At 34.6% G+C, this 24990-nt stretch overlaps 4 protein-coding genes across 10 annotated transcripts; 3 read left to right on the top strand and 1 right to left on the bottom strand.

Annotated features, from left to right (window-relative positions):
• Window positions 1–1089: 1089 nt before the first annotated feature.
• LOC144567524 (uncharacterized) lies at window positions 1090–5478 on the top strand. 7 transcript variants are annotated; one of them, XM_078317675.1, is made up of 11 exons: window positions 1090–1285; window positions 1459–1560; window positions 1666–1824; window positions 1921–1986; window positions 2143–2232; window positions 2374–2439; window positions 2559–2651; window positions 2840–2983; window positions 4629–4736; window positions 4836–4887; window positions 5213–5478. In XM_078317675.1, exons 2-11 carry the CDS (start codon window positions 1465–1467, stop codon window positions 5239–5241), a joined length of 903 nt encoding a protein of 300 aa, XP_078173801.1. In that variant the 5' UTR covers window positions 1090–1285; window positions 1459–1464; the 3' UTR covers window positions 5242–5478. The 7 variants fall into 7 exon arrangements, with proteins under 7 accessions (XP_078173801.1, XP_078173799.1, XP_078173800.1 ...); XM_078317673.1 differs by having other exon boundaries at window positions 1090–1288; XM_078317674.1 differs by having other exon boundaries at window positions 1090–1309.
• A 3340-nt stretch (window positions 5479–8818) lies between these two features.
• Window positions 8819–10446, top strand: LOC144567447 (UDP-glycosyltransferase 92A1-like). The gene has a single exon (XM_078317587.1). The coding sequence runs from the start codon at window positions 8897–8899 to the stop codon at window positions 10367–10369; it is 1473 nt and encodes a 490-aa protein (XP_078173713.1). The 5' UTR covers window positions 8819–8896; the 3' UTR covers window positions 10370–10446.
• Window positions 10447–15175: 4729 nt separating this feature from the next.
• LOC144567111 (UDP-glycosyltransferase 92A1-like) lies at window positions 15176–16121 on the top strand. Its single transcript, XM_078317165.1, has 3 exons — window positions 15176–15307; window positions 15454–15588; window positions 15642–16121. The coding sequence occupies exons 1-3, from the start codon at window positions 15176–15178 to the stop codon at window positions 16119–16121; spliced, it is 747 nt and encodes a 248-aa protein (XP_078173291.1).
• An 879-nt stretch (window positions 16122–17000) lies between these two features.
• Window positions 17001–19587, bottom strand: LOC144567393 (Core-2/I-branching beta-1,6-N-acetylglucosaminyltransferase family protein). Its single transcript, XM_078317518.1, has 4 exons — window positions 18960–19587; window positions 18745–18820; window positions 18002–18117; window positions 17001–17570 (listed from the first exon to the last, which is right to left on the bottom strand). The coding sequence occupies exons 1-4, from the start codon at window positions 19486–19488 to the stop codon at window positions 17056–17058; spliced, it is 1236 nt and encodes a 411-aa protein (XP_078173644.1). The 5' UTR covers window positions 19489–19587; the 3' UTR covers window positions 17001–17055.
• Window positions 19588–24990: the final 5403 nt, after the last annotated feature.

Raw genomic sequence — 24990 nt, 5'->3', positions numbered from 1 at the left:
AACAGATCGTGAGATATCATCACTCAAAAATTGCCCGAACTGCTAAAGGAGTGCTTCTGAGTCCAACTTTGCATCCCTGGTTAACATAGGAAAACATCTTCAAAATTCATGAAAATTGACCGACATGTAGTCTTGACATCGTAGAACAAGTCTGTGAAGGTTTATTTAAAATCTCTCAACAGATCGTGAGATATCATCACTCAAAAATTGTCCGAACTGCTAAAGGAGTGCTTCTGAGTCCAACTTTGCATCCCTGGTTAACATAGGAAAACATCTTCAAAATTCATGAAAATTGACCGACATGTATTCTTGACATCGTAGAACAACTCTGTGAAGTTTTATTTAAAATCTCTAAACAGATCTTGAGATATCATCACTCAAAAATTGCCCGAACTGCTAAAAGAGTGCTTCTGAGTCCAACTTTACATCCCTGGTTAACATAGGAAAACATCTTCAAAATTCATGAAAATTGACCGACATGTAGTCTTGACATCGTAGAACAAGTCTGTGAAGTTTTATTTAAAATCTCTGAACAGATCGTGAGATATCATCACTCAAAAATTGCCCGAACTGCTAAAGGAGTGCTTTTGAGTCCAACTTTGCATTCCTGGTTAACATAGGAAAACATCTTCAAAATTCATGAAAATTGACCGACATGTAGTCTTGACATCGTAGAACAAGACTGTGAAGTTTCATCCAAAAACTCTAAACAGATCGTGAGATATTATCACTAAAAAATTGCTTAAGCCATTTGAAAAAAGCAAAAAAAAAAAAAAAAAATCGGACCGCAAATATTATAGGCGGTCCGAATTTTTAAATCCAAAAAAAAAAAAAAAAAAAATTTCGGACCGCATATATTCTATACAGTCCGAATTTTTAATTCGAGCCACACAAAATATATGCGGTTTGGGTAGAAATAAAATTTTTCGAAAAACGTGGTTATTGATAATAAAATTATTTATTTTTTGGGTAAAAATAAAAATCGGTCTTTTCTTTTCCGGGTAAAAACATTTCGGCCCGTTAACGACCTTATTTTATAAATCAAGTTCTAACGGCCCAATACACAGCCCCGCTTGCACCTTGAAGCGAATTTTTGCCGTGCTTGATTCGATTTCACTGAACGCAGCCTCCAGCGGTCCAGCCCGAAAAACCTTTCGCGCGTTTCTCTTGTAGTGAATGGTGATCGCTTCCTCCGGCAGTACGCTCAAGGGTTTTCGACTTTTGGAGGATAAATCGGAGCTCTCGACTTAAGAAATTTGCCAATTTTTTCGTTATTTACCCAGCGGTGGTAGATTTTTTCTTCTTCTCGGTACTAAAGCTTAAAAGTGTCGAGTTTATATAAATCTCGCAATCGCTTTTCCACTTATGCGCTGCAATACAATAAATAGCAGAATTTAGTTTGCCTCGAGGATGCTAATTTGATTCTGGTATAATAATTTGTTCTTTTGTTTATTCCAGGATTGAATGGAAGAAGGGAGTGATTATTACGTCGTTCGCAAAGGAAATACAGTGTCTGTTTACAAAAACCTAAGTGATTGTCAAGCTCAAGTTAGCTCCTCGGTACAAATTCTCTGGTTTTTTATCCCATTCATAGAGTTATTTATCAAATTTAGCATTGTCTTTCTTTTCATTATTCGTTCCATTAGAAGATGTTCTGTTAAGCAGGTACTTGATGCTGCTGTTAGTGTCTATAAGGGACGTGCATGGTCTAAAGAAATAGGAGAATATCTCAGTTCTCATGGGCTGAAAAATCCCTTGTACACCATTGATGCCTCAGATTTAAACAAGGATTTGTTTGGTGCTCTCATTCCATGTTCTTTTCAGGTGACTAGAATATTATTAATTCAATTAGTGATAAACCTCTTTCCTTTACGAGTGTATTACTCTTTTATCCAACAATCTGCTTAACTTCGTTTGTAGGATGTAGGTGGTTCCAGCTCTGGCTCCAATACTGATTTTAAAAGAAGTCCTGCTTCTGATATTGAGGTTTCTGGTTCTCAAAACAATTTTAATTCATTTTTATTTCTGCTTCTTTTCACAACGGAGGTTGCTGCTGATTTCATAATTTTTTAAATTATTCCATAGAGCAGGTTGTCCTTAATATTTGTTCTTTACAATGTATCTTTTTTTTTTCTCTACCAGTATACTATTGATTGTGGCTTGACTGGTCAAAACAAGAGACATTGCAATCTCACAAACTACTCAAATGCTCAACCAAGAATTTTCAACGAGGTTCTTTATATTAATTTGAAATTGTTAAAGGCTTTATATTTTACTACAAGTAATATTTTCTCCATTTGTTTTGTGAAGAAATGTCTTCTCCATTTGTCTATTTGAACATATATATATATATTTTTTTTTTCTTTTTTCTAGGTGTTGGAGGCTGCTGAACTAGCTCATCAGTCTATCGGGGCACCTGCAGCCTCAAAAGCCAACAATGTATTTCATAGTTCTTCTTGACCATTACGTAATCTCTTATATTTCCACGTGCCGCCTTTTATATAATTTGTTAGACAGTATTAAGCTATCGTGGTGAGCTTTCTTTCTTCCTTTTGCAGGCATTATGTATTCTTCATTTTGATGGTGCTTCAAAAGGGAATCCAGGGAAAGCTGGGGCAGGGGCATTGCTTAAGACTGAAGATGGAAGAGTGGTACAAATATATACTTTTGCTAAAATTGTTTTAAGTGCATTGTGAGGAGTTAAGCATGTAACCAGCATCCTTTGTAGCCTGATATTACTGGTACCTTAGTTAGCCTTGAAATATCTGTTTTGGATTACTTGACCTATTAAATCTGCATAGTTTTTTTTTATTTGATCTTCTATATTCTCTATTTGTAGATATGCCGTCTTAGTGAGGGTTTAGGTGTGGTGACAAATAATGTTGCCGAGTACAAAGCTCTTCTTCTGGGGTTGCGATATGCTCTTATGAAAGGATTCAAGAGAATCAATGCGCAAGGGGATTCTAAGCTTGTTGTTATGCAGGTCCTTCATTTTTTATTTTCTCCTAGAGAGAAAGCTGCAAGAACCAGCCTACACTATCATAAACTGCAAAAGGCCCATAACATTTTCAATAATTGCAAAATGCCCCTATGTTATTAGAGAAACTGAAAATAATAAGAAACTATGAAAAATATTAACATACGGGCTAAATGACAGTGTAATGACCATTGTACAAATGGTACTTGATCCAATGTTTAGAGAGTAAAACTAGTATGAGTTCAAAGATCACCAAGGTGGACCATGAACAGACCCATATTCTATTATATTGGCTTCAAATGACAAATCCAATCCATTTACATCCAAACTTGTAAATTTCAAATCATTTAGTATAAAGTTAAAAGGTCAAAATTTGAACGCATTAATATAAACTTCTATATGGTCATTTTTGACCCCTTTACTTTATATTAAATAAATGAAAATTTTTTTGACTTTGGTATGTAAACACATTACTCGCAAAAGAGATTGATTTCAACAATTTGAATTCGTTGCTGAACATGGTTCAATGAGTTTTGAAATTATGTTTGTGAATCTCTTTGATGAGCTTAAGCTCATACGAGTTTTTTTTTTTTTTTTTTTTTTTTTTTTTTTTTTTTTATATTTAGAGAACATTTATGTAGATCACAATAATCTAACATTTATTATTACTTTATTTTTTTTTTAAATACACAAGGAATCCTTGTTTCTAGAAATTAACTTTATCAATATTCCATGGTTAATTTTGTAGTTTATCTAGAAATACTGGAGATTCACAGTGACTGTGTACCAGCTGTTTTGTACCAGTTTACTGTTGCCAGGTTTCATTTCAATGAAATCAGTGGGTACCCCCCACTACTAGTAAAAAAAAAAAGAAATAATGGAGATTTTAAATATTAACTTGTTACAGGGGACTTTGTTTCATTTGTTTCACTTATTTAGGGTTTCTTCCGCAATTATTGAGAATGTAGGTTTTTGTTGCAAATTTCTCCTTTTTTAGAAGTAGATTGGAAAAAAAATCATGTACCTTAATTTTCTGCATTGTGGGGTGAATGCAGCGCACCTGCCATCGGTAGCCTTTAAGACCTTACTGTTACACACTTACAAAGATTAATGGTAAATGGTAATAAAGAAATAAGAATGATGTTATGACAGAAATGATCAAATAATATACTATGATCTGTACTTTAAGAAAACTAGATTGAAAACTTTGTAATCATCTATATATTAGAAGTCGATAACATGCTTCTTTAGTTCTTTTACAGGATTGTTTGTTGTCTTTGTCTTATGATAAACAACATTGTCTAATCTATATGGGCCAATTAAATGGATCTCTCCCTTTTAAGTTCTAGGATCACCGAGGAGATTCTTATTTACTTTTATTAAAGCAGAGTTTTGCAAGTTTTTCATCTTTTTGAAATAGTTGTCTTAATATGCATATTAATGCTTTACTTGTACTGATCTTGGCCTGATGGTATGAGACAAGGACTAATATTTATTACTCAGAAAGGATTTACCTGATTAGGGCTACCACATCATTTACAGTTGGAATTTACTGTAAATAATTAAGGAATCAAATAACTGTACCTTCTCTGGGCCTGTCGATAACATCTGACAAAAGCTTTTAATATGTTTTATTTGTGTACTGAAATAGGTACAAGGACAGTGGAAAATCAAGCACAAAGATATGATTGAACTGTGCAAGGAAGTTAACGAATTAAAAAAGAGGTTTACCTATTTCAATATCCAGCACGTGCTACGGGTAAAAGATCCCTCATTTTTATTTGTTTTTTATACTAATTTTTATTGATGGCTTTACTTCTGTTTCTTATTTTTTATTTTTTTTGGAAATTCCTGTTAGGAGTTCAATTCTGATGCTGATCATCAAGCCAACTTGGGTGTAGACCTTCGAGGTAAGAAGCATTTAGTGAAAGTGTTGCTCATCAAATCAGCATTTGAGCTCATTTCTTTTCTTGGGTCATTTTTTAATGTGATTAGCTTTAGGTTATGGTAGTTGCGTGACTTAGGTGTTCAGGTCAGGCTTTTTGGGTTTGGCTAAATTATGTTTTATGTGGATGTTCGTTTTTTTTTTCTCAAGCCTTTTGGCTTTCCAAAATATCCGATCAGTTAGGTTATGATGGAGCTGGGTAAGTTTCTCTATGAAATTAACATTGCTTGGTCTAAATAACTCCTGACTGTTTAAGTATCAATAATGAATTCTTAATTATCTAAATACAGATGGCCAAGTTGATGAGGTGCATTTGTGATGGGTGGTAGTATTTGCTCTGAAGTCTCGCTTCGTTTTGGTACTGACCTTTAATTTAGTTGCTTTAGTTTGATCTCCTGGCATTGGCATTGGGTCTGACTATTTGAAACAGCTATTTTTGGGAGAGTTCTCTTTCGATGTCTTTCATTTTTGTTTAGTCCGTTGGAGACAGCAGTAAAATATGATTCTTGTTCCTCAAATTTCGATGATGTCAGATCAACATAGTATGTTTTGTGTGTCAAATCCTAATAGCACAGCTGTATGTCCTTCGTAATGATTTATAAATGGCTTTTAAAAGCGAAAAGCAAGAAGGTCCTTCGTAGTGATTTCTAATTGACTTTTTCATGGGAGATTAAAATTTGTTTCGTTTTAAAAAAACAAGATTTGAACAGGGGTGTCAACGGATACGATACGGGTTGGGTAGTTATAATAACGAAAAAAAAAATTTATCCTTATTTGTCTTTCTGAATACGGTACAGATCGAGTAAACGGATAAAAAAGTGTCATTGATATTTTAATTTGTACTTTTTGATAAAATATTTTTCAAAACAATAAAAATAATAATAATAATAATGAATACAACTAATTTGTATTATGAAAATTTAATATAATACAAAACTTTATTGTATCATCTACCATCTTCATACAAATATATATTTATATATATAATTTTATTCTAAAAAATTATCTTATACAAAAACGGATAAGATAATGGAAAAAAAATGTTACCATTACCTGTACTCAATAAATTATTTTATTTTTTCGGCTACGATATGGTACCTGTGTTTTCAGCTATGATACGAATTGGATAAACAGGTAAAACTGTAAAAGGGTGCCCCAAGATTTGAAGCTGACACAGCTTGCACTTTGCAAAGAATCCAGGCAAGCTGATACTCAGCCTCCCTGACTATCACCTTCCGGAAAATTTAATCTCAATTTTTCTAGGAAACGACTGTTTCTTATCTTGCATTATACAGCTAATATCAAATTATATATACTGCCTGACTATCAACTCCCAGCTACCGGTGCCTTTTGGGCCCGGGTACCGTTTTAAAAGCCTAACAAATCTAGTCCTTTTCACACTAGTAATATTTTAGCATTATTTTCTCCAGTTTTGTTTTCCTTTCTGTGTCTGAAAATAATACCTTATAATACTGTCGAATATCCAACATCAGAAGTCAAAAGCACGAAAACTCAAAAGTCTGTCAACTGTTCTAGAATCTCTCTGTATTGTCTTTTCTTTTCCGGATCAAAGAATTTCGGCCCGTTAAACCCAATTTTATTAATCGAGTTTTAACGGCCCAATACACAGCAGCGCTTGTACCTAGAAGCAATATTTTGCCTTACTCGATTCGAGCTAGGGGTGCAAACGGATCGGATATTATGCGTTCGGATCCGGATCCGTATCTGATTTTTTGCGGATACGGATAATTTACAAATATAGATACGGATATGGTTTTAATTTTTAAAAGAGAATACGGATACGAATATGGATAATATAACTTTTAATTAAACGGATTTCCGTTTGCACAGACCAGACAAAAAAAATTCTAAAATCAAACCTTTGGACTTCTCTTTTTTTCACGACGGTTCGAAATATTTCCCATTCGATTATAAAAGCTATTAAATCTGAACTCAGCATGACCTGTCTAAGTCGGAGTTATTTAGTTCTACTTCTCTTTCTATATCAATTATATTATTATTTTTCTGTTTCTTGCGCATGATGAAAATTATGCAATAGGCCTATAGGGATAGCATGCATTTGACTAGTCACCTTGTATCATTCACTTTCTTTCAATAGGAAGTCACATTGAAACCTTATGACTATAATCACAAAAATGCTTGTCAGCTCAATCAAATTGGTGCTAGGTAATTTTTATGACTTGGAGCATGAACTTTTTATGGACATAAAAGTTCATATATGCCACGCGAAATTTCTCCTTCAATTGCTTTTGAATTAAAAATAATTCAATAACGAGGTTTGAATGTTATAATAATATTTTTTTTACCAATAATTATTTACAATAAGAACTCTAAATTTCAATCCTGAAATTCAAGTAACAAAACAAAACTATTAATAAATTATTTAATGCTGTGAGTTTTTTTTATTTAGTATTGGCATAAAAAAAAAGTTCACAATAAGCTGATTTTACGATTTCTCATGCATTTTATGACTATTATGACTATTAGTTAAATTTCTGTACAGAACATTTTATCTTAATACAAATTGTCAGTGAGCGATTGCTATCTGATCTTAAAAAAATGGTTTTTTAAAAAAAAGAGACCAAAAAGAAAAACAGAGGATATGGACTCGGAGATTTTGATCTGATCAACTTTCTTTATCAATCATTTTTATATATGTTGCCCATTCTAACTTTCATTTTCCCATCTCCATTCATCTATATACAAATGTTTACCTCAACTTGTACGTTTCCATCTATAATTCATAGAATAACTCGGCGGCCATTTAAAATATATCCTGTCATGCGTCATGATTGAATCTTGATGCTTCCCCTTCTATATTAAAATTATCTTAAGATGGACCAGGGAAGACTTCTAGTAAGAGGTGCCGTGTAAATTGGATGTTAATTTGTCGCTATGTTAGCACTTAATTATTATATACGTTCAGATTCGACTAGATCTATGAGTTGCATTATGTGACTCCTACTAACATTTAATTATACCAGTGTGTATTTATTTCACTAGTTGACTTATCATTGACCTGTCAATCAATTAACATGCTAGAACGCATTGATTTTACTTAAAAAATTGGGTTAATACATTAAATTATGGGGGGAAATTGGTTATAAAAATGTCACTCTAAATAATTAATGACTCAAATACCCTCCCTTCTTCTTCTCCTGTTATGGCTGATTTTTTTTTTGCAGGATGTGAATAGCTCCTTCTACAATAGTTAACCAATTTTACAAAATTGACAGCTGCTATTTTATTTCTCAAGCGAGGTGACATTCTCAGTCCCATTTCAGAGATAGCCTGCTGCCATGGCAATATTCCTCCCAGCTTTTCAAATCACTATCCAACTCGTAGAGGTCTGTTTTACAGTTCGACCAATCCTCTTTCCCCATTGTTTCTAACAATATTCCAGTTCCTGGGATACCTTAGTTTGATATTTTTTTTTTTTGGCTGACTAAACAACTTTGAACAAATCAATGCTTTAAAAGAGTATTCAAATTGTGACGTGGATCACATAACTTCAATTGAATTTACTAACTTTCAGGCTGGTGGTGGTTCGAAGACTTCGCAGAGGGAGAGGCCCAGAACTCATCAGCATGGAATATCCAAATAAAAGAGAAGAAATAAAAGAAGCATTTGATCTATTTGACACTGATAACTCCGGTACCAGTCGAAATAAAAGAGAAATATTGCCATGGCAGGAGAAGAAGAGGGTATTTTAGTCATTAATTATTTGGAGTGACAAAATTACAAATTAATGAAGTTTGGAGTGGCATTTTTACAATTTCAAATTTCAGAATGACATTTTTACAATTTGAAGATTTTGGAGTGACAAATAACCAATTTTCCCTTATTATGGAGGTCTTCACCATAAATATAATTTCAAGCTTAATTTCCAGTAGAAATAACTCACCTTGTTACTTGCAAAAAGCATCCACCGTTAAGCTCTCACCAAGTTGTCAATGGAAGAGCAACAACACTTCATCCTCTTCCCTTTCTTGGCTCAAGGCCATATTTTCCCTTTCCTAAACCTTGCCAAGCAATTGGAGCAACACACCAGAAAGCATGATAACAACACTGTAATCACACTTGTGAGCACTCCGCTTAACGTGGCTAAGCTACGTAGCTCCATCCCGGAAAGCTCCTGCATCAAACTTGCCAATATTTCCTTTTCGGCCACATCTCACGGCATACAGCCGGGCATAGAAAGCACGGAGTCTATTTCACTCAATCAATTTGATGGTTTCTTCGCAGCCACAGAGACCTCCCTTCACCCTCCCTTTGAGGATCTCATATCCAGTTTGATTAACCAAGGGCAGAGAAAAATTTGCATCATAGCAGATTACTTTTTGGGATGGACAGTGGAGGTTGCCGAGAAATATAATATCTCACATGCTGTTTTTGCCACTGGTGGGCCGTATGGTATGGCTGTCATGTTCTCTCTTTCGGTAAACCCCCCTCCACCTTCATTTTTTCTGAGGGCCTTGCCGAATGAAATGACAGCTTTGGTGGATTACCCAGAGGTTCAAGTTCCTTACTCTGATGTCGTAAATATCATTGCTTTGCCTGACCACCCGATCAATGCTTTTGTGAGGCGCCAGATCTTATGCTCTTTCCAATCTCGTGCAATTCTCCTAAATTCCAGTGAGGAGTTGGATAAGCAAGGAATAATGCTACTGAGGAGCTACCCAAGCTTGCCCCTCTATACAATCGGGCCATTAGTTAGGGAAAGAAGCATTTGTTCCTTGATTGATAATGATTCTGAGAAAGAACAATGCATCAACTTCTTGGATTCTAAGAAACCGAACTCGGTTCTTTACATCTCCTTCGGTTCTCACAACACAATCCCTGCCTTACAGATGATAGAGCTGGCCAAAGGGCTAGAAGCAAGCGGAAGACCGTTTCTCTGGGTTATTAGGCCTCCATGTGAATTTGAAGATGAAGTCGAAGAAGGTGAATTTAGAGAAGAGTGGCTCCCAAAGGGATTCAAAGCAAATATCAGCCAGAAGGCGCAAGGGATTTTGTTGCACAAGTGGGCCCCACAAATGAAAATCTTATCTCATGCCTCCACTGGTGCTTTTCTGAGCCACTGTGGATGGAACTCGGTGCTTGAGAGCTTGTGTGAAGGCGTGCCGATCATTGGTTGGCCATTGTTGGCTGATCAATTGTACACCTCAAGGGTGCTAAAGGAAATGGGTGTAGCAATGGAGATAGCCAGTGGAAGACAATTTGGGGGTTTGGAAAAGGGTTGGCAGGTGGTAAAAGATGCGGTGGAAGCAGTTTTGGATGAAGAGAAAGGTTGTGGGACTGAAATGAGGGAGAAGGTTGGAAAGATCAAAGATGTGATTCGTGCAGCAGTAAGAGATGACACAGGGTTTGTTGGGTCATCTTGCAAAGCCTTGGAGACTTTCCTTCAAGCCATCTTTGATGGTTAGTACTTAGTGTGTTTCTTTGTAAATGTGTGAATAAAGGAATTATCTTTCTAATATCAATGTCAAGTTGTCATTCCTTGATTAACGAATTTCTATGTAGTAAGATCATTTTTGTTTGTTTCTAAGTAAATTTGAAGGGCCTTTGTTCAGTCTGGTTGGCTCTCTCAGATAATATCGACTAATGCAATTATCCATGTAATAGAAAAAAAAGGAGGTTTTACAAGAAATTCTATATCTATTTATTTTTCTTGAGCACTAAGAGTGAACTGACTTCACAAATCCATGTGAACACAAAGCAAAAGAGAGATAACTAAAAGCAATTTCCATTTAAAAAAAGTTTTTCCTCACTATACTGGAATATTTTTATTACTAACCCAGATTTTTCAAGGAATGAGAATAGTATCCTTTTTTTTTCAAAACATCACAAAATTACGCCTAAAATCTGAACAGAGTAACAGACTCATTGATAATTATATGAATACATGAAATAAGAGCTTTAGATGCACATGTTAAGTTTTTCTTTGGGTTTTTGTGTGGCAATTTCTTGAACTATATTGCGTTTCTTTCTTTCGAAAATAAGGATACTATTGCTGTTCTTTCTAAAATCTAGGTTATATCTACATAATGGTACTGAACTAAAATAATTAAATCCCAAGTAAAACCAGCTTCGTTTATTCATTAGACCCAGTAAAGCACCCATTGAACCATATCTGCGCAATAATGCACTTATTATATATGCCTATATGGCTAATGATTCTTCCCCACACTTTTGTTTTCCCTTCTGTTTTAAAATATTTTAGCTTCATAAATTTTCCCCATCTTAATACTGCGTCGAATCCAACATCCAAAGTCAAGGCATGAAACGTCTGTCCACTTATTATCTTTTCTTTTCCAGATCAAAAATTTCGGCCCCTTAACGGCCTTAATACACAGCAGTGCTTGGACCTGGAATGGAAGCGATCTTTTGGTCGTACTCGATTCCAATTCACTGCATTCATCCTCTGAGATATCTCATATTTTGCTTGATTTTTTGGAAATCTCAACCGTTCAAATACATTCTGCACGAATATCAAAGCTCAAATAATACTTCTCCTGTGATATCTCCGAATAGACACCGGACACGTGGGTCGCGCAAAATATGAGATATCTCAGAGTATACGCACTATGTGTACCCCCTTCCGGCCTCCCCCTTATCGCACCCAGCCCTCCTTCCCCAGGGACCTGACTCAAGCAACTGAAACGGACGGCCATGATATATTCGAAACGGTGTCTATTCGGGCAGGGGCGGACGCAGGATTTTTGTCAGGGTGGGGCAATAATCGGATGCAAATAGCTTATCGGGTTCAAACCCAATAGCTTATCGGGTTCAAATCCAATAGCTTATCGGGTACAATTCAACATAACAAAAAAAATACCAATCAATATAATAAAAATCCTAAATTACTTGAAAAAAAATCAACAATTCAACATTTATAGGAAATTTTGGTTCAACTAATTTTCGCTATTTGGGATCAGCGCCTATTTGGGCTATGCTAATTTGTTTCGCTCAGAGTTTATATGGGCTCCGTTCCGTCTATTATAATTCCAGAATGGGCTAGGGGGGGCAATCTGAATTCCAGGGAGGGGCAGAGGTCCGAAAAGCATATTTTTAGCACTATTTTTGAAAATCCAGCGGGGGGCAGCTGACCCCCCCCTGTGCTACAGTGGATCCGCCCCTGTATTCGGGGATGGGCCGACATTTTTATTTTTATCAAAGGTTTAAATAGCGTTTATCGCGTCATAGCGTGCTGGCTGAAAAAACAACGCTATTCCCAAATAGCGCCGCTATAGTGCGGAATAGCGCGCTATAGCGCCGATAGCGCCATAGCTTTTATGGTCCGAAAACGCTATAGCGGCGCTATTTAGAACACTGATTTTTACCCGTTCTTAAAAATATTTTAATAAAAATAATCAGGTTCTGATCGAAATTTTAAAAATGTCCAAATCGCGTAATTATTCCATGGTCCGGAATTTAAATTTAGAATTTTTTATTTTTTATTTTTGCATTATAAATAGACTCGACTGATCGTGTAGAAATAATTGTCCAAACACTATAAATAATTGGTTTTTACATTAACAAATAACTCTATATACAATTAGAATGAAGGATACTGTTATACATTAGAACTAATTGTCTAAACACTTGTTACTAAAAGTTAAAAATGTTAATCACATATTTAGATAAACCTAAAAGAAATGTCCCATATTATTTGTTCGCAATTGCATTAAACATGGATCAATGTGATGCTATTATATAATTAAGCATTGCACAGTCGACATTGGTTGTAATTAATGGTTTTTAGGGATCTATTTAAACATGCCATAATTCTCTTCGGTTTTCTTCATTACACATGAGGATGATGTAAATAACTCCCAAGTTCCAACTTTTATTCTAGTATGATGGACAAGGTAATTACTATATTTACTGACAATGCATCATTAACTATGACAGGTCCTTTTGCTAAAAGTCCAAATTGAAGTAAAATGAAATCATTTTACCGAATTTCATGATCAAATTTATTGACTAAAATAAATTAAGCAATAAATCAATTGACAAAAAAAAAACGAAAAAGAAAAGAAAGACATTAAAATATACCTCTGCTTCGGCCTTTATTTTGGCTAAGAACAGCTTGTTTTGGCTCTGACCGAACCATAGACTTTTCTGCACATTAGTTTCAGCCCTGTTTTGGCCAGGAACAGAACCGTACCATTTTCTGCACCAAAACAGGAACATAACCATACCATTTTCTGCACTATTTTTTTTTTCAATTCAGACAAGATCTGATCTGATCTGATCCGTCCTATCCGAAACGAACGGACCAGATTAAAAGCTCGGCACAGCTCCGCAACAATTGGCTCCGCAGAGAATACGCTCTCCAATTTCTCTCGAGGTCGCTCTTGCCATCTCCCTCTATCGCTCCTGAGAGAGTCCCATGCATCTAGCCTCACTAAGATCCTCCTCCTCACAGCTGATCTCCGTCTTTCACTCAAGCTTCTCTCCCCCTAAGCCTAACACCTTCTTCAATGTGGTCTCTGCACTTATTTCCCTTTTTGCAACTTGTAAGGCTTTCTTTTAAAACTCTATCCATCCCTCCGACATATATTGGAAATTTTGTGGATCTCGTGCTTTTTTCTAACTTTTTGAAGTTCAACAATGTATGTTTCTTTTGTCTTTATAAATTTTTAAATGTCTTAGGCGGATTTAGTATATATCAGGAGTGCTAAATCACCCTATAATTTTTAAAAAATTTAATTATGTATATTAAAATTTAATTAAATTTTTTAGTTTTTTGAACTTTAATGTAGTCTAGTCCTCTCTCATAAAATAACAAATGTTTGTTGGTAGTTTAAGGTTTTGAGTTCAAGTTGGTATGTGTAAGGTCATTGGTTTAATTTTTACTAATCACATTATTTTTATAGATTAGTCCCCTCTATTCAAATTTTCTAGTTCTGCCCCTTATGTCTAGCAATTTGTCCTCGATTTCAGAAAATTTGTGTCTTTATGAAGAAATTGCCCTACTTAGTATATCATTTTTCTAATGCAGGAGATGGCCTAAACTAGCCCAGTAAGCGCACTATTGATTTTAATGCAAATATTTCTTTAAATGGATCACTTGCCCTTAAATTTAAGAATTTTCTTTTTATATTACAAAAGAAGTTTTATCTCTTTCTCTTACATCATCCATTAATTTGTTCTGTTTGTTATTTTTCTCTCCAAGCACATTGTTCCTGGAAAACATGGAAATCAAGTTCCAATTTAGTCTTCCAATAAACTCTTTGTTTGTTTTGTCATGCTGAAAATCAAGCTTTAATAATTGAAATAATTGGTACCAGCAACGGTACAAATTCATGAACTTTGTGTATCATTTTTCTTTTACAATATATTTCATCATATAGATTTGCAAAATAATTGAATTGCAAGTAATGTGCAAAAAATTGCTGATTAGCTGCTATTGTATTATACTGTTTTTCATCTTTATGAATGCATCACTTAAGACTGTAGAAAGAAAACATTGAAATAAAAAAGAATGGTATGGATAAGGCAGATGATTTATTAGTTTTTCTAATATCTAAATGAAATTATTTCTATACAGATAAATGGAAAGATGACGTAACAAAGCTGATGAAGCTACTTAATTTTTGGTCTAGTAATCACAATACCATCTGCATGCTTGACTAGACTCATCTTGTTACTCATGAAAAACATCCATTGCTAAGCTCTCACCAAGTTGTCAATGGAAGAGCAAAAACATATCATCATCTTCCCTTTCTTGGCCCAAGGCCACATTTTCCCTTTCCTAAACCTTGCCAAGCAATTGGAGCAACACACCAGAAAGCATGATAAAACACTGTAATCACACTTGTGAGCACCCCGTTTAACGTGGCTAAGCTCCGTAACTCCATTTCCGAAAGCTCCTCCATCAAACTTGCCGAGATTCCCTTTTCGGCCACATCTCACGGCATACAGCCGGGCATAGAAAGCACGGAGTCTATTTCAATATATCAATTTGATGGTTTCTTTGAAGCCACAGAGACCTCCCTTCAACCTCCCTTTGAGGGTCTCATAGCCAGTTTGATTAACCAAGGGCAGAGTAAAATTTGCATCATAGCAGATTACTTTCTTGGATGGACGGTAGAGGTTACCGAGAAATATAACATCTCACATGCTGTTTTTGTCACTAGTGGGCCTTATGGTATGACCGTCTTTTTCTCTCTTAAGGCACACCCCCCCCTCCCCCTTCATTTTTTCTGAGGGCTTCGCCAAATGAAATGACAACTTTGGTGGATTACCCAGAGGTTAAGGTTCAATACTCCGATGCCGTAAATATGATTGCACCACCAGACCACCCGATCAGTGCTTTTGGGAGGCGCCAGCTCTTATGCTCTTTCCGATCTCATGCAGTTCTTCTAAATTCCTGTGAGGAGTTGGATAAACAAGGAATAATCTCCTGAGGAGCTACCCAAGCTTGCCTCTTTATACGATCGGGCCATTAGTTAGGGAAAGAAGCCTTTGTTCCTTGACTGATAATGATTCCGAGAAAGAGCAGTGCATTGACTTCTTGAATTCGAAGAGACCTAACTCGGTCCTTTACATCTCCTTTGGTTCTCAAAACACAATCCCTGCCTTACAGATGATAGAGCTGGCCAAAGGGCTAGAGGCAAGCGGAAGGCCGTTTCTCTGGGTTATTAGGTCTCCATCTGAATTTGAAGATGAAGTCGAAAAAGGCAAATTTAGAGAAGAGTGGCTTCCAAAGGGATTCCAACTTTCCAAGCAAACATCAGCCAGAAGGCACAAGGGATTTTGTTGCACAAGTGGGCCCCACAATTGGAGATCTTATCTCATGCCTCCACTGGTGCTTTTCTGAGCCATTGTGGATGGAACTCAGTGCTTGAGAGGTTGTACGAAGGCGTGCCAATCATTGATTGGCCATTGTCGGCTGATCAATTGTACACATCAAGTATGTTACAGGATATGGGTGCAGCAATTGAGATAGCCAGGGGAAGATATTTTGAGGGGTTGGAAAAGGGTTGGCAGGGAGTAAAAGATGCGGTAGAGGCGATTTTGGATGAGGAAAAAGGGTGCGGAAGTAAAATGAGGGAGAAGGTTGGAGAGATAAAAGATGTGATTCGAGCGGCAGTGAGAGAAGACACAGGGTTTGTTGGGTCATCTTGCAAAGCCATGGAAAGTTTCCTTCAAGCCATCTTTGATGGTTAGTACTTAGTATGTGTGTTTTTGTAAACGTGTGAATAAATGAATTATCTGTCTAATATCAATCTCAAGTTGTGATCCCTTGATTAACGAATTTCTATGTAGTAAGATCCTTTTTGTTTCTTTCAAGTAATTTGAAGGGCCTTAGTTCAGTCGGGTTGATTTTCTCGGATAATATCGACTAATGCAACTATCCATGCAACACAAAAAAAGGAGGTTATACAACAAATTCTATATCTATTTAATTTTCTTGAGCACTAATAGTGAACTGACTTCACAAATCCATGTGAACACTTGTGATTTTGTTCACTTATTTGTTGTCTTCAATGATTTTGTTGACCTTGTATACAAATGCGACCTCGATTAGTGCATCATACCACTAGTGATGCTGGTAGAAGTCGACCAACCTATCAAACGGTCTTAACAAACAACAAACAAAACGAACTCAAAGCAAAAAAGATAGATAACTACAAGAAAGAGTAAGGCTACGGTGCTATGGGTTGCATAGAGGGCTACGATGCTACGGCTCAATATTCGAGTTTTTAAAATTCTAACGGTCGATCCAAACCAATCATCTTGTTCTCGATATTAATGTGTTTGGAGACCAAATTTTACATTTTTTTGAAAAAATTTTTACTATTTTTTTAGATAGGTAGAAAATCACTTGATCTAAAAAATTCTGCACCATTCAGATATTTGATTTTCTACCTATTTAAAAAAATAGTAAAAAATTTCCAAAAAATGTAAAATTTGGTCTCCAAACACATATTAATATGGAGAACATATGAATGGTTCGGATCGACCGTTAGAATTTTGAAAACTCGAATATTGAGCCGTAACACCGTAGCCCTCTATGCAACCCATAGCACCGTAGCCTTACTCCTACAAGAAATTTCCATTTTAAAAAAGGTTTCTCTATAACAGCTCTTTGCATATAAATTTAATCCCATATACACTGACTACCATGAAATCTCTCACCCGATAACAAGCCAGCAACATATTCAGCAAGTTTCATTGCTCTCGGGCCGGGTCTAATCACATCCGAACCACCCCAGACAGCACACGGATCACCCTGACCCTCTCCCAAGCACCACCCACCTGGCACCATCCTCTTGGGCCTACGACCCAGTATCTCCTCGTCAATACGCTCAAGGATCGGGTCACCTTTCCCAAACCTCATACCAAAAGCTGCACCACTTTGGGTTAAATTTGAAATGTCATCAACCATGAGAGAAACGGGTTCCTTTTGCAAGGGAGAGACATATTTTATGTAGTGAAGGTGATCATTAACAACAGTAGAGTTAAATTCAGGAGAATTACAAAGGACGGTGTGGAAATAATTCAAGTGTGGTGATGGGATGTTTGCATAGTACATTAGAAGACTTCGTGGGAGATTTTCGGTTCCAAGGATGCAGTATTCAATGAACTTGCGACTTAGGATGACTGATGATGAACCTGGAATTAAGATCATTATTAGCATGCTTATCAGATTTCATAAATGGGGTAGAATTTACACGAGTTATTTCTTGGTTCACCAATTTTTTCTGTCATATAAGCTTTGGAAGAATTATCATTTTGGTCCCCGAAGAGTATTTTGGGAACCGTAATTTCTTTAGTCAAAAGTACAAAGTAAGTGCTCATAAATGCTAGTGTGAAATGAGTCATTTTAGTGGGACATCTGCTGGTAAAAAGAAGGCTCATACCAGCTCATCACTGAGCAGCATTTGTGTTCATTTTTTCAAATTAGAACCAAAATGGTTCAGATCAGACTCCTCGGGGAACAGATTAGGCATTCTGAGACTTCAAAGACCACAATAGTAAATCGGTGATGCTCTACAGATCACTTATGCAATGCAGTTCTTTAAAAGTATATATATTTGACTTGCCTGTGAATAACCTATATGCACTTGGTAAATCACGCTTTTGCGTGGCATAAACAATATCTGTTCTCGATGAGAGATAGAGGCTCGGATCAACAACTATAGGCCTTATCCTTCGAGACCTAAGAACACAAAATGTAGAAAATCCATTAGTAAAGTTTGAAGCTCTTATATAAGTAGTTGTTAAATACATACTGGAATTTTTTTACTTTCTAACCCAGATTTTACAAGGAATAGGAACAGTATTGCTTCTTCTTTTTTTTTAACATCACAAAATTCACCTAAAATCTGAACAGATGCATTGATAAGTATATGAACACATGCAGTAAGATCTTTAGATGCACATGTTCAGTTTTTGTGTTTTTGAGGCTTAGCAACCCTGGTCAGACAACACTTTGGAATGCATGCAAGTTCCATAAATTATTTTGCGTTTCTTTCTTTTGAAAATAAGGATATAATTGCTATGCTTTGTAAAATCCAGGTCACACACAGAAAATTTCTACATAATAACACTGGACTATTATAATTGAACCCTAGGTAAAACCAGCTTAGTTTAACCATTAGACCCAGTAAAGCATCCATTGAACCATATCTGTGCAATAAAGCACTTATTGTCCCAAAATAAGAAAATTATTCAGGCCAAACAGATTCTTTGTTCAACATCAGTTGGTATATGTCGGTATCAGTATCCTGTACAGTGTCCCTAACAAAGGAGGCATTAAAAGAATTTTAAATGGAATTGGACATACTCTTTCCATCCGATATAACTTGTATGCTGAATGAAGTTGAGATCCCTCGGCAGAAATGAGAAAACATGAAGTAGATCTGCAAAGAGTTACAGATTCTACTAGTTAAGTTCCTTCAATACCTTAACTTCTTACCGGTATTATGCTTATACCTTACTGGTACCTGACATTTACAGTACCAAAATTTCACTGGTACAAAACAGGAAAGCAACACATACCGTCCTGAGTAATGAGAGGATAATCCGATGCATCTAGCGTGACAAACCAATCCCAATTCATTCCAAGACGCAGCAACACGGCCGCACCATGCAATGTAACAGCCAAAGCTGAGGCTCCTCTCGGATTAGAGAACCCCGGCTCACCAACCACATGCACATTTCCCGATGATTGAATCACCGGTATCGCTCGAATCGCACGTGCGAGCTTTACCCTCTGTGATTTAGAGGCCGCTCGGTCAAGATGGAGTAGGTAGAGATTGTTGGGGTGGTAGGTGGCGAGGAGGAGGCGAAGAAGGCGGTCGGAATCGTCGGCCGAGCCGGTAAGGAGGTAAGCGAAGGAGGGAAGCGGCGGAGAGGTGGCAGAGTGGAGCGAAAGGGATGGAAGAGCGGCGGGAGGAGGGGAAGGTGAAAAGGGGAGGGAGAGGAGGAACAGGAAGAAGATAAAGACGGTTACAAGGAGGCAATAGAGGGGTCGTGGTTCCTTGGGGAAGAAGGTTTGAGGGAGCAGTAATGGCGAAGGCTGGTGCATTGCGATTAGAGGAAGATGGAAGTCGGAAATCTCAGAAAACGAAGCTCGGAGAAGAATGACGTCGTCACGGCGCCATTAGTGAGGTCTATTTTCTTTTTCTCGTCCTTTTTTTTATTTTCCTTTTATGGTTGGTGCGGGGGAATCCGTATTCTCTGAGGTACGATAATATTTCTGTTTAGATCTGAATCGTCTGGGCTATTTCGGCCTGAGATGGAATATAGTGAATCTTTTTAATAATTGTGCGAATTATGATCGGACGGTCCATATAAAAACATAAATATTCTGTTACCTTAGGTGAATGAATTTGCGATGCGGTTTGGTCGGAGAAGGCCGAAAGGTGGAGTGAGGTTAAAGCAAGCAAAACCAAATTAAAACGAAATGACAAGCATATGCCTCGTCCAAAACATATAAAAAAAACACGCCTCTTCATTCGTTTTTTCATTTAATTTTCAAAGATGTTAAATACGCTTGCTTTGATTAAAAAAATTGTTCTGCCCGATGTTAGTTTCAAAAACAAAGTAATCGATATAAGAACTGAAAGTGACAACTGCACAAGATCAAGTTGGTTGCTACAGTATTTAGTTTTGTGTTTCTTTTTGCAATTTTATATCAATATTGGAATGAATAATTTACAAGACTTATTACTCTTGTATTGGTAAAAACCGATTTTTTTATTTATATCCAAAAATTAAATTAAATTTCAAAAAATAACCGAACCGGATGTCAAATTTGAAATCTACCCAAACCGGTTAACCGTTAACCGGACCAAATTTCCGGTTAACGGTTAACCGGACCTTTTCAAAATGGTTCGGTTAACCATTAACCGGACCCAAACCATGGGTCCGGTTAACGGTTAACCGGATTCGTTGGTTCGCTGAACCGTTAACCGAACCCAAATTTTTTTTTTTTTTTTTTTTTTTTAAAACAGAAAATTTTAAATGCATATGTATATGTATATGTGTATGTATATTTTTCTATAATTTTAAATTTCAGATTTGATTTACAAATTTTTTTTTGTGTAAATTTGATAAATCTAAATACGAATTTTATTTTATATGTATATGTAGATTATATAGAATATATAGTGTTTAGGGTTTAGGGTTAGTGTATATAGATTATATAGAATATTAATAAAATAAATATTCCGACAGAATATATATAGTTTCTGCAACATCCAATTATTAAGGTCTAAAATAATAATAATAATAATAATAATAATAATAATAATAAGGTCTAAAATTATTTATATGAAAATATATATAATAAATTTCTGCAACAGAAAATTAATTAGGCCGAAAATTATATATGAATTCATATAAAATCATAGAAAATACCAACATAATACAATTTGTGCAACATATATACACATATAGTTTTTTGTACATGCAATCCCATCTTATCCTATCATATAACATATAGTCAAGATCCAATACAACACATATAACACATAGTTCGGTCCTTCCCCTTTATTAGCCATGCAATCAACTTTTGGCCAAAATTCAGCTAGTTCGGCCCATTTTGCCAAAACGCATGGCTGTCATTGAGGTTGGACCGAATTTTTGTTCATCTTAAGTTGTATTAGATCCAATATAGTAAAAATAGAGATGCGCATGTGAGGCCTCTTGGGAGGTTAAAGGTCTCCAACTTTTGCATCTCCCATAAATTTTAATAATAAAAAATAATTATGAATTGATTCAAGAATAATAATTCTCAAAATTTATACGAACCAAAGAATTAAATAAAATTAATAATTCTCCGATTAAAATTACTAATTAATCCCAAAAAAAAATTTACTCTCGGATTAATCCAAAATTCGTCCAAAATGAATTTCTCAGTTTAAATTCGTCGTATAAGATCCGTAATCATGAACCATCAAAATGAATTTCTCAGTTTAAATTAGTAACTGTATATTTCAAAAAAAGTAAAAAAAAGTAAAAAAAAAGTAAAAAAAATTGGTAACTGTATATTATTTATGTATATGTATATGTATATGTGTATGTGTATGTGTATGTGTATGTGTATGTGTATGTGTATGTGTATTTTTCTATAATTTTAAATTTCATATTTGATTTACAAAAATTTTTGGTGTAAATTTGATAAATCTAAATACGAATTTTCATGTATATTTTCAATAGAAAAAAAAATTGAAAATTTTCTGTTTTAAAAAAAAAAAAAAAAAAAAAAAAAAAAAAAAAAAAAAAAAAAAAAAAAAAAAAAATGGGTTCGGTTAACGGTTCAGCGAACCAACGAATCCGGTTAACCGTTAACCGAACCCAAACCCTTGGTCCGCTAAACGGTTAACCGAACCCTTGGTCCACTAAACCGTTAACCGAACCTAGGGTCCGGTTAACCGTTTAGCGGTTTGGGTACTTTTAAAATTTGAAATGCGGTTCGGTTGATTTTTGAAATTCAATTTAATTTTTGGATAAAAATAAAAAAATCGGGGTAAAAAGTCTTAGAAGGTTTTAATTGATTGTGGTTGTTTACGATAAGTATTATATAGTATAACTAGAGTGTTTTTATGCTCACTAAGTCTTTTGATGAATTTAGCTCCAAAATATATAGGATTTACTTCAAACGACGAATTTAAACGGTTGAAATTGATATACTTCACGAGTGATGCATTTAAATGTGAAATTTATAAATTTTCGAATTAATTTAGTATATAGTCAAGAGGTCAAAAAAATAATGAAAAATGAACTTATTAAAATTAAAATATAATCATTCTTATTTTTTACCACTCGACTTTATACTAAATTAATTTAAAAAATTATTTTGACATGTAAATACTTCACTCATGAAGTAAATTGGTTTCAACGGTTTAAATTTTTTTTGTGTGCTATCTCTCATCATTAATATTCTCATCCAACCTATTTTATTCCCTCTTCTTATATATTATAATCGGATGACTAATATTTTTTTGTGTGCTATCTCTCATCATTTAAGAAAAAATATTTGTTTGTTTCTCCCGTAAAATTTTCATACTGATAATTGTGTTTTTCTTATTATATAGGATTTAAGGAATTTGAAAATTTATTTACTTATATTCAAAATGTACTTAATTTTTATATTTTTTATCAAAAAAAAAATATTCTTCAAGTTTATATTTTGTTTCCCTTTCCATTGAAACGTACATTTCACTTGAGACGACAGAGACACTTTGCCATGGAGGTTGTCTAACTTTTCACATGAAAGCACCTAATGCCAGCGGGCATTTAGGCTTTAAAAAAAATAAAATAAATGAAACAACTAGATAGGGGTGTCAACTATACGAATCAGGTGAAGATATTTTCATATCTGTACTCATTATGATAACGTAAAAAAATCTTTTTTTTATATGTTTTTTCAATACAGTACGGATCGGATAAACATATAAATAAGTGTCACTGACATCTCGATTTGTACTTTCGATATAATATTTTTCAAGACGAGAAAAAATAATAATAATAATAAAAATGAAATACAACTAATTTGTATTATTAAAAATTTAATAAAATATAAAATTTTATTGTATCGTGTATCATTTTTATACAAATATATATATATATATAATTTTATTTTTAAAAATTATACGATAACGAGTTAAATAACGAAAATAAATTGTTACTTTTATCTGTACCCAATAAACTAATGAAAAAAAAATCTTACACTTACCTGTGTTTTCAAATACAATACGGATCCAATAAATAAAATAAAAAGGCACCATTAGCATCCCTACAACTAGACATATAATGGATTGGATAGCCCAAAATTTTTAAATATACCATAATCCCAAAAATAATCAACCAAAATGCCACGGTTTTGTCAAAATTCGAAAAATGTCATAGCCGCATCCCCTAGAAACGGCCACCTTTTACATGGCCGCTTCTAGGGGATGCGGCCCATTTGTTTTTTTTTTTCAGAGTTAGCAAATTTTATGTTTTTGTTGTTTTGAAAATAATTGTAGTTATAGTTGTGTATGGTATTTAATTTGGAAAATATTTTATATTTGTCAGAAGAAATATTATGGTGGCAATGTTGTTCGTTAACTACATATGTACGAAGAAGTAGTTTGATTTTGTTTTGATTTAGAAATATTAAATTAAGATACGCCTAACAAACATGAAATAAATATTCATCAAAATATTACAACAAATAAGCAATGCAATCACAACATAAAATTGACTACTAGATAAAAATACATTGCTTGCCTCTCTCTCAACCTGAAAATTGACAAACAAAAATATATTGTTATTATTAAAAAAAATTTAAGTTGAAATTTAATTTAAAAATATGAGTCAACTACCTCGTGCATCTCGAGCAGCTCTGTTTTGTTGTTCTTGTGTATCTCGGCCAGCCTAATGTCATATCCTTCTATCCGATTTTTTTATATATATCCAAAATTAATAACAAATTTTAAAAAATAACCAATTTGTCGCTGGAAATGCAAAAACATCCAAACCGGTTAATGGATAACCGAACAAAAACCAAATTTCCGGTTACCCGCTTCCCAGACCCGTTAAAATTAACCGGTTCACGGTTAACCGTAAATATTCGGTCCGGTTAACTACTAACCGGAAAGAATTTATTGGTCCGGTTAGCTGGTAACCGGAAAGATTTTTTTTTTTCCCGCGTGGGGGCATGCAGCGTGGGGCTTCGACTCGTGGGGGGCATGCAGCGTGGGGCTTCGACGCGTGGCAACTCCTCGGTCCGGTTAATGGTTAACCAGACATTTCATTTTTTTTTTCCGCGTGGGGTGCATGCAATGGGGTGCGGACGCGTGGCATTTACTGTAGACCCGTGGCTGACTTCAATATAGCTGAGTTGCTGGAATGAGGAGTTTGAATCAGCAAAAAAATTTCGGTGAAACGCGGGGAGAAGAGAAGAGAGAAGAGAGAAGAGAAGGTCTCCAAGCAGATCAGGTTTTTTTTTTATTTAAAAAATATTAAAATAGTTTGTTATATTAATTATAATTGTTTAGAATTATTTGAAATTTGTTTAGGTTGTTTAAACTTATTTGAAATATATTTGGAATATTTATTTTGAAAATTATTAGAATATTTATTTGAAATTTATTTGAAACTCGAATAATATCCGGGATCAAAATAATTTAAAAGGTGCATAATTGCAACAATGGTTTGTTCTATTTACTTTTTATTTTGATAAATATTGAATTGTTATGAGACAATTTTTTTTTTTTGTAAGATAAATTAATGCATACAAAATAAACTATGAAAATGAAAAGTTTAAATTAGACATTTTAGAAACTTTTGTCAATTTATTCAACTTTTTATTATTATGTGTTTAAATTAAACATTTTTTTCTCTTCTGTGAATTTATTATAATATTTTTTTTTTTTTGGAATTGTCTATTTAATTATTAAATTCGATAAATATTAATTTTTTAAATAGATAAATATTAATTGTCATGAAAATGGTTTTGTTCAATTTAGAAAATTCAAAACGGTATAGAAAATTTTAAAATAGTAGCCCGAATAATTTAGAAAGTTGCAAAATAGTGTAG

The sequence above is a fragment of the Carex rostrata genome, chromosome 16, assembly GCF_964058835.1.
Source record: "Carex rostrata chromosome 16, lpCarRost1.2, whole genome shotgun sequence".
NCBI lineage: Eukaryota > Viridiplantae > Streptophyta > Magnoliopsida > Poales > Cyperaceae > Carex > Carex rostrata.
The sequence above is the reverse complement of the archived record's forward strand: the minus strand, read 5'-3'. Positions and strand labels throughout refer to the sequence as shown.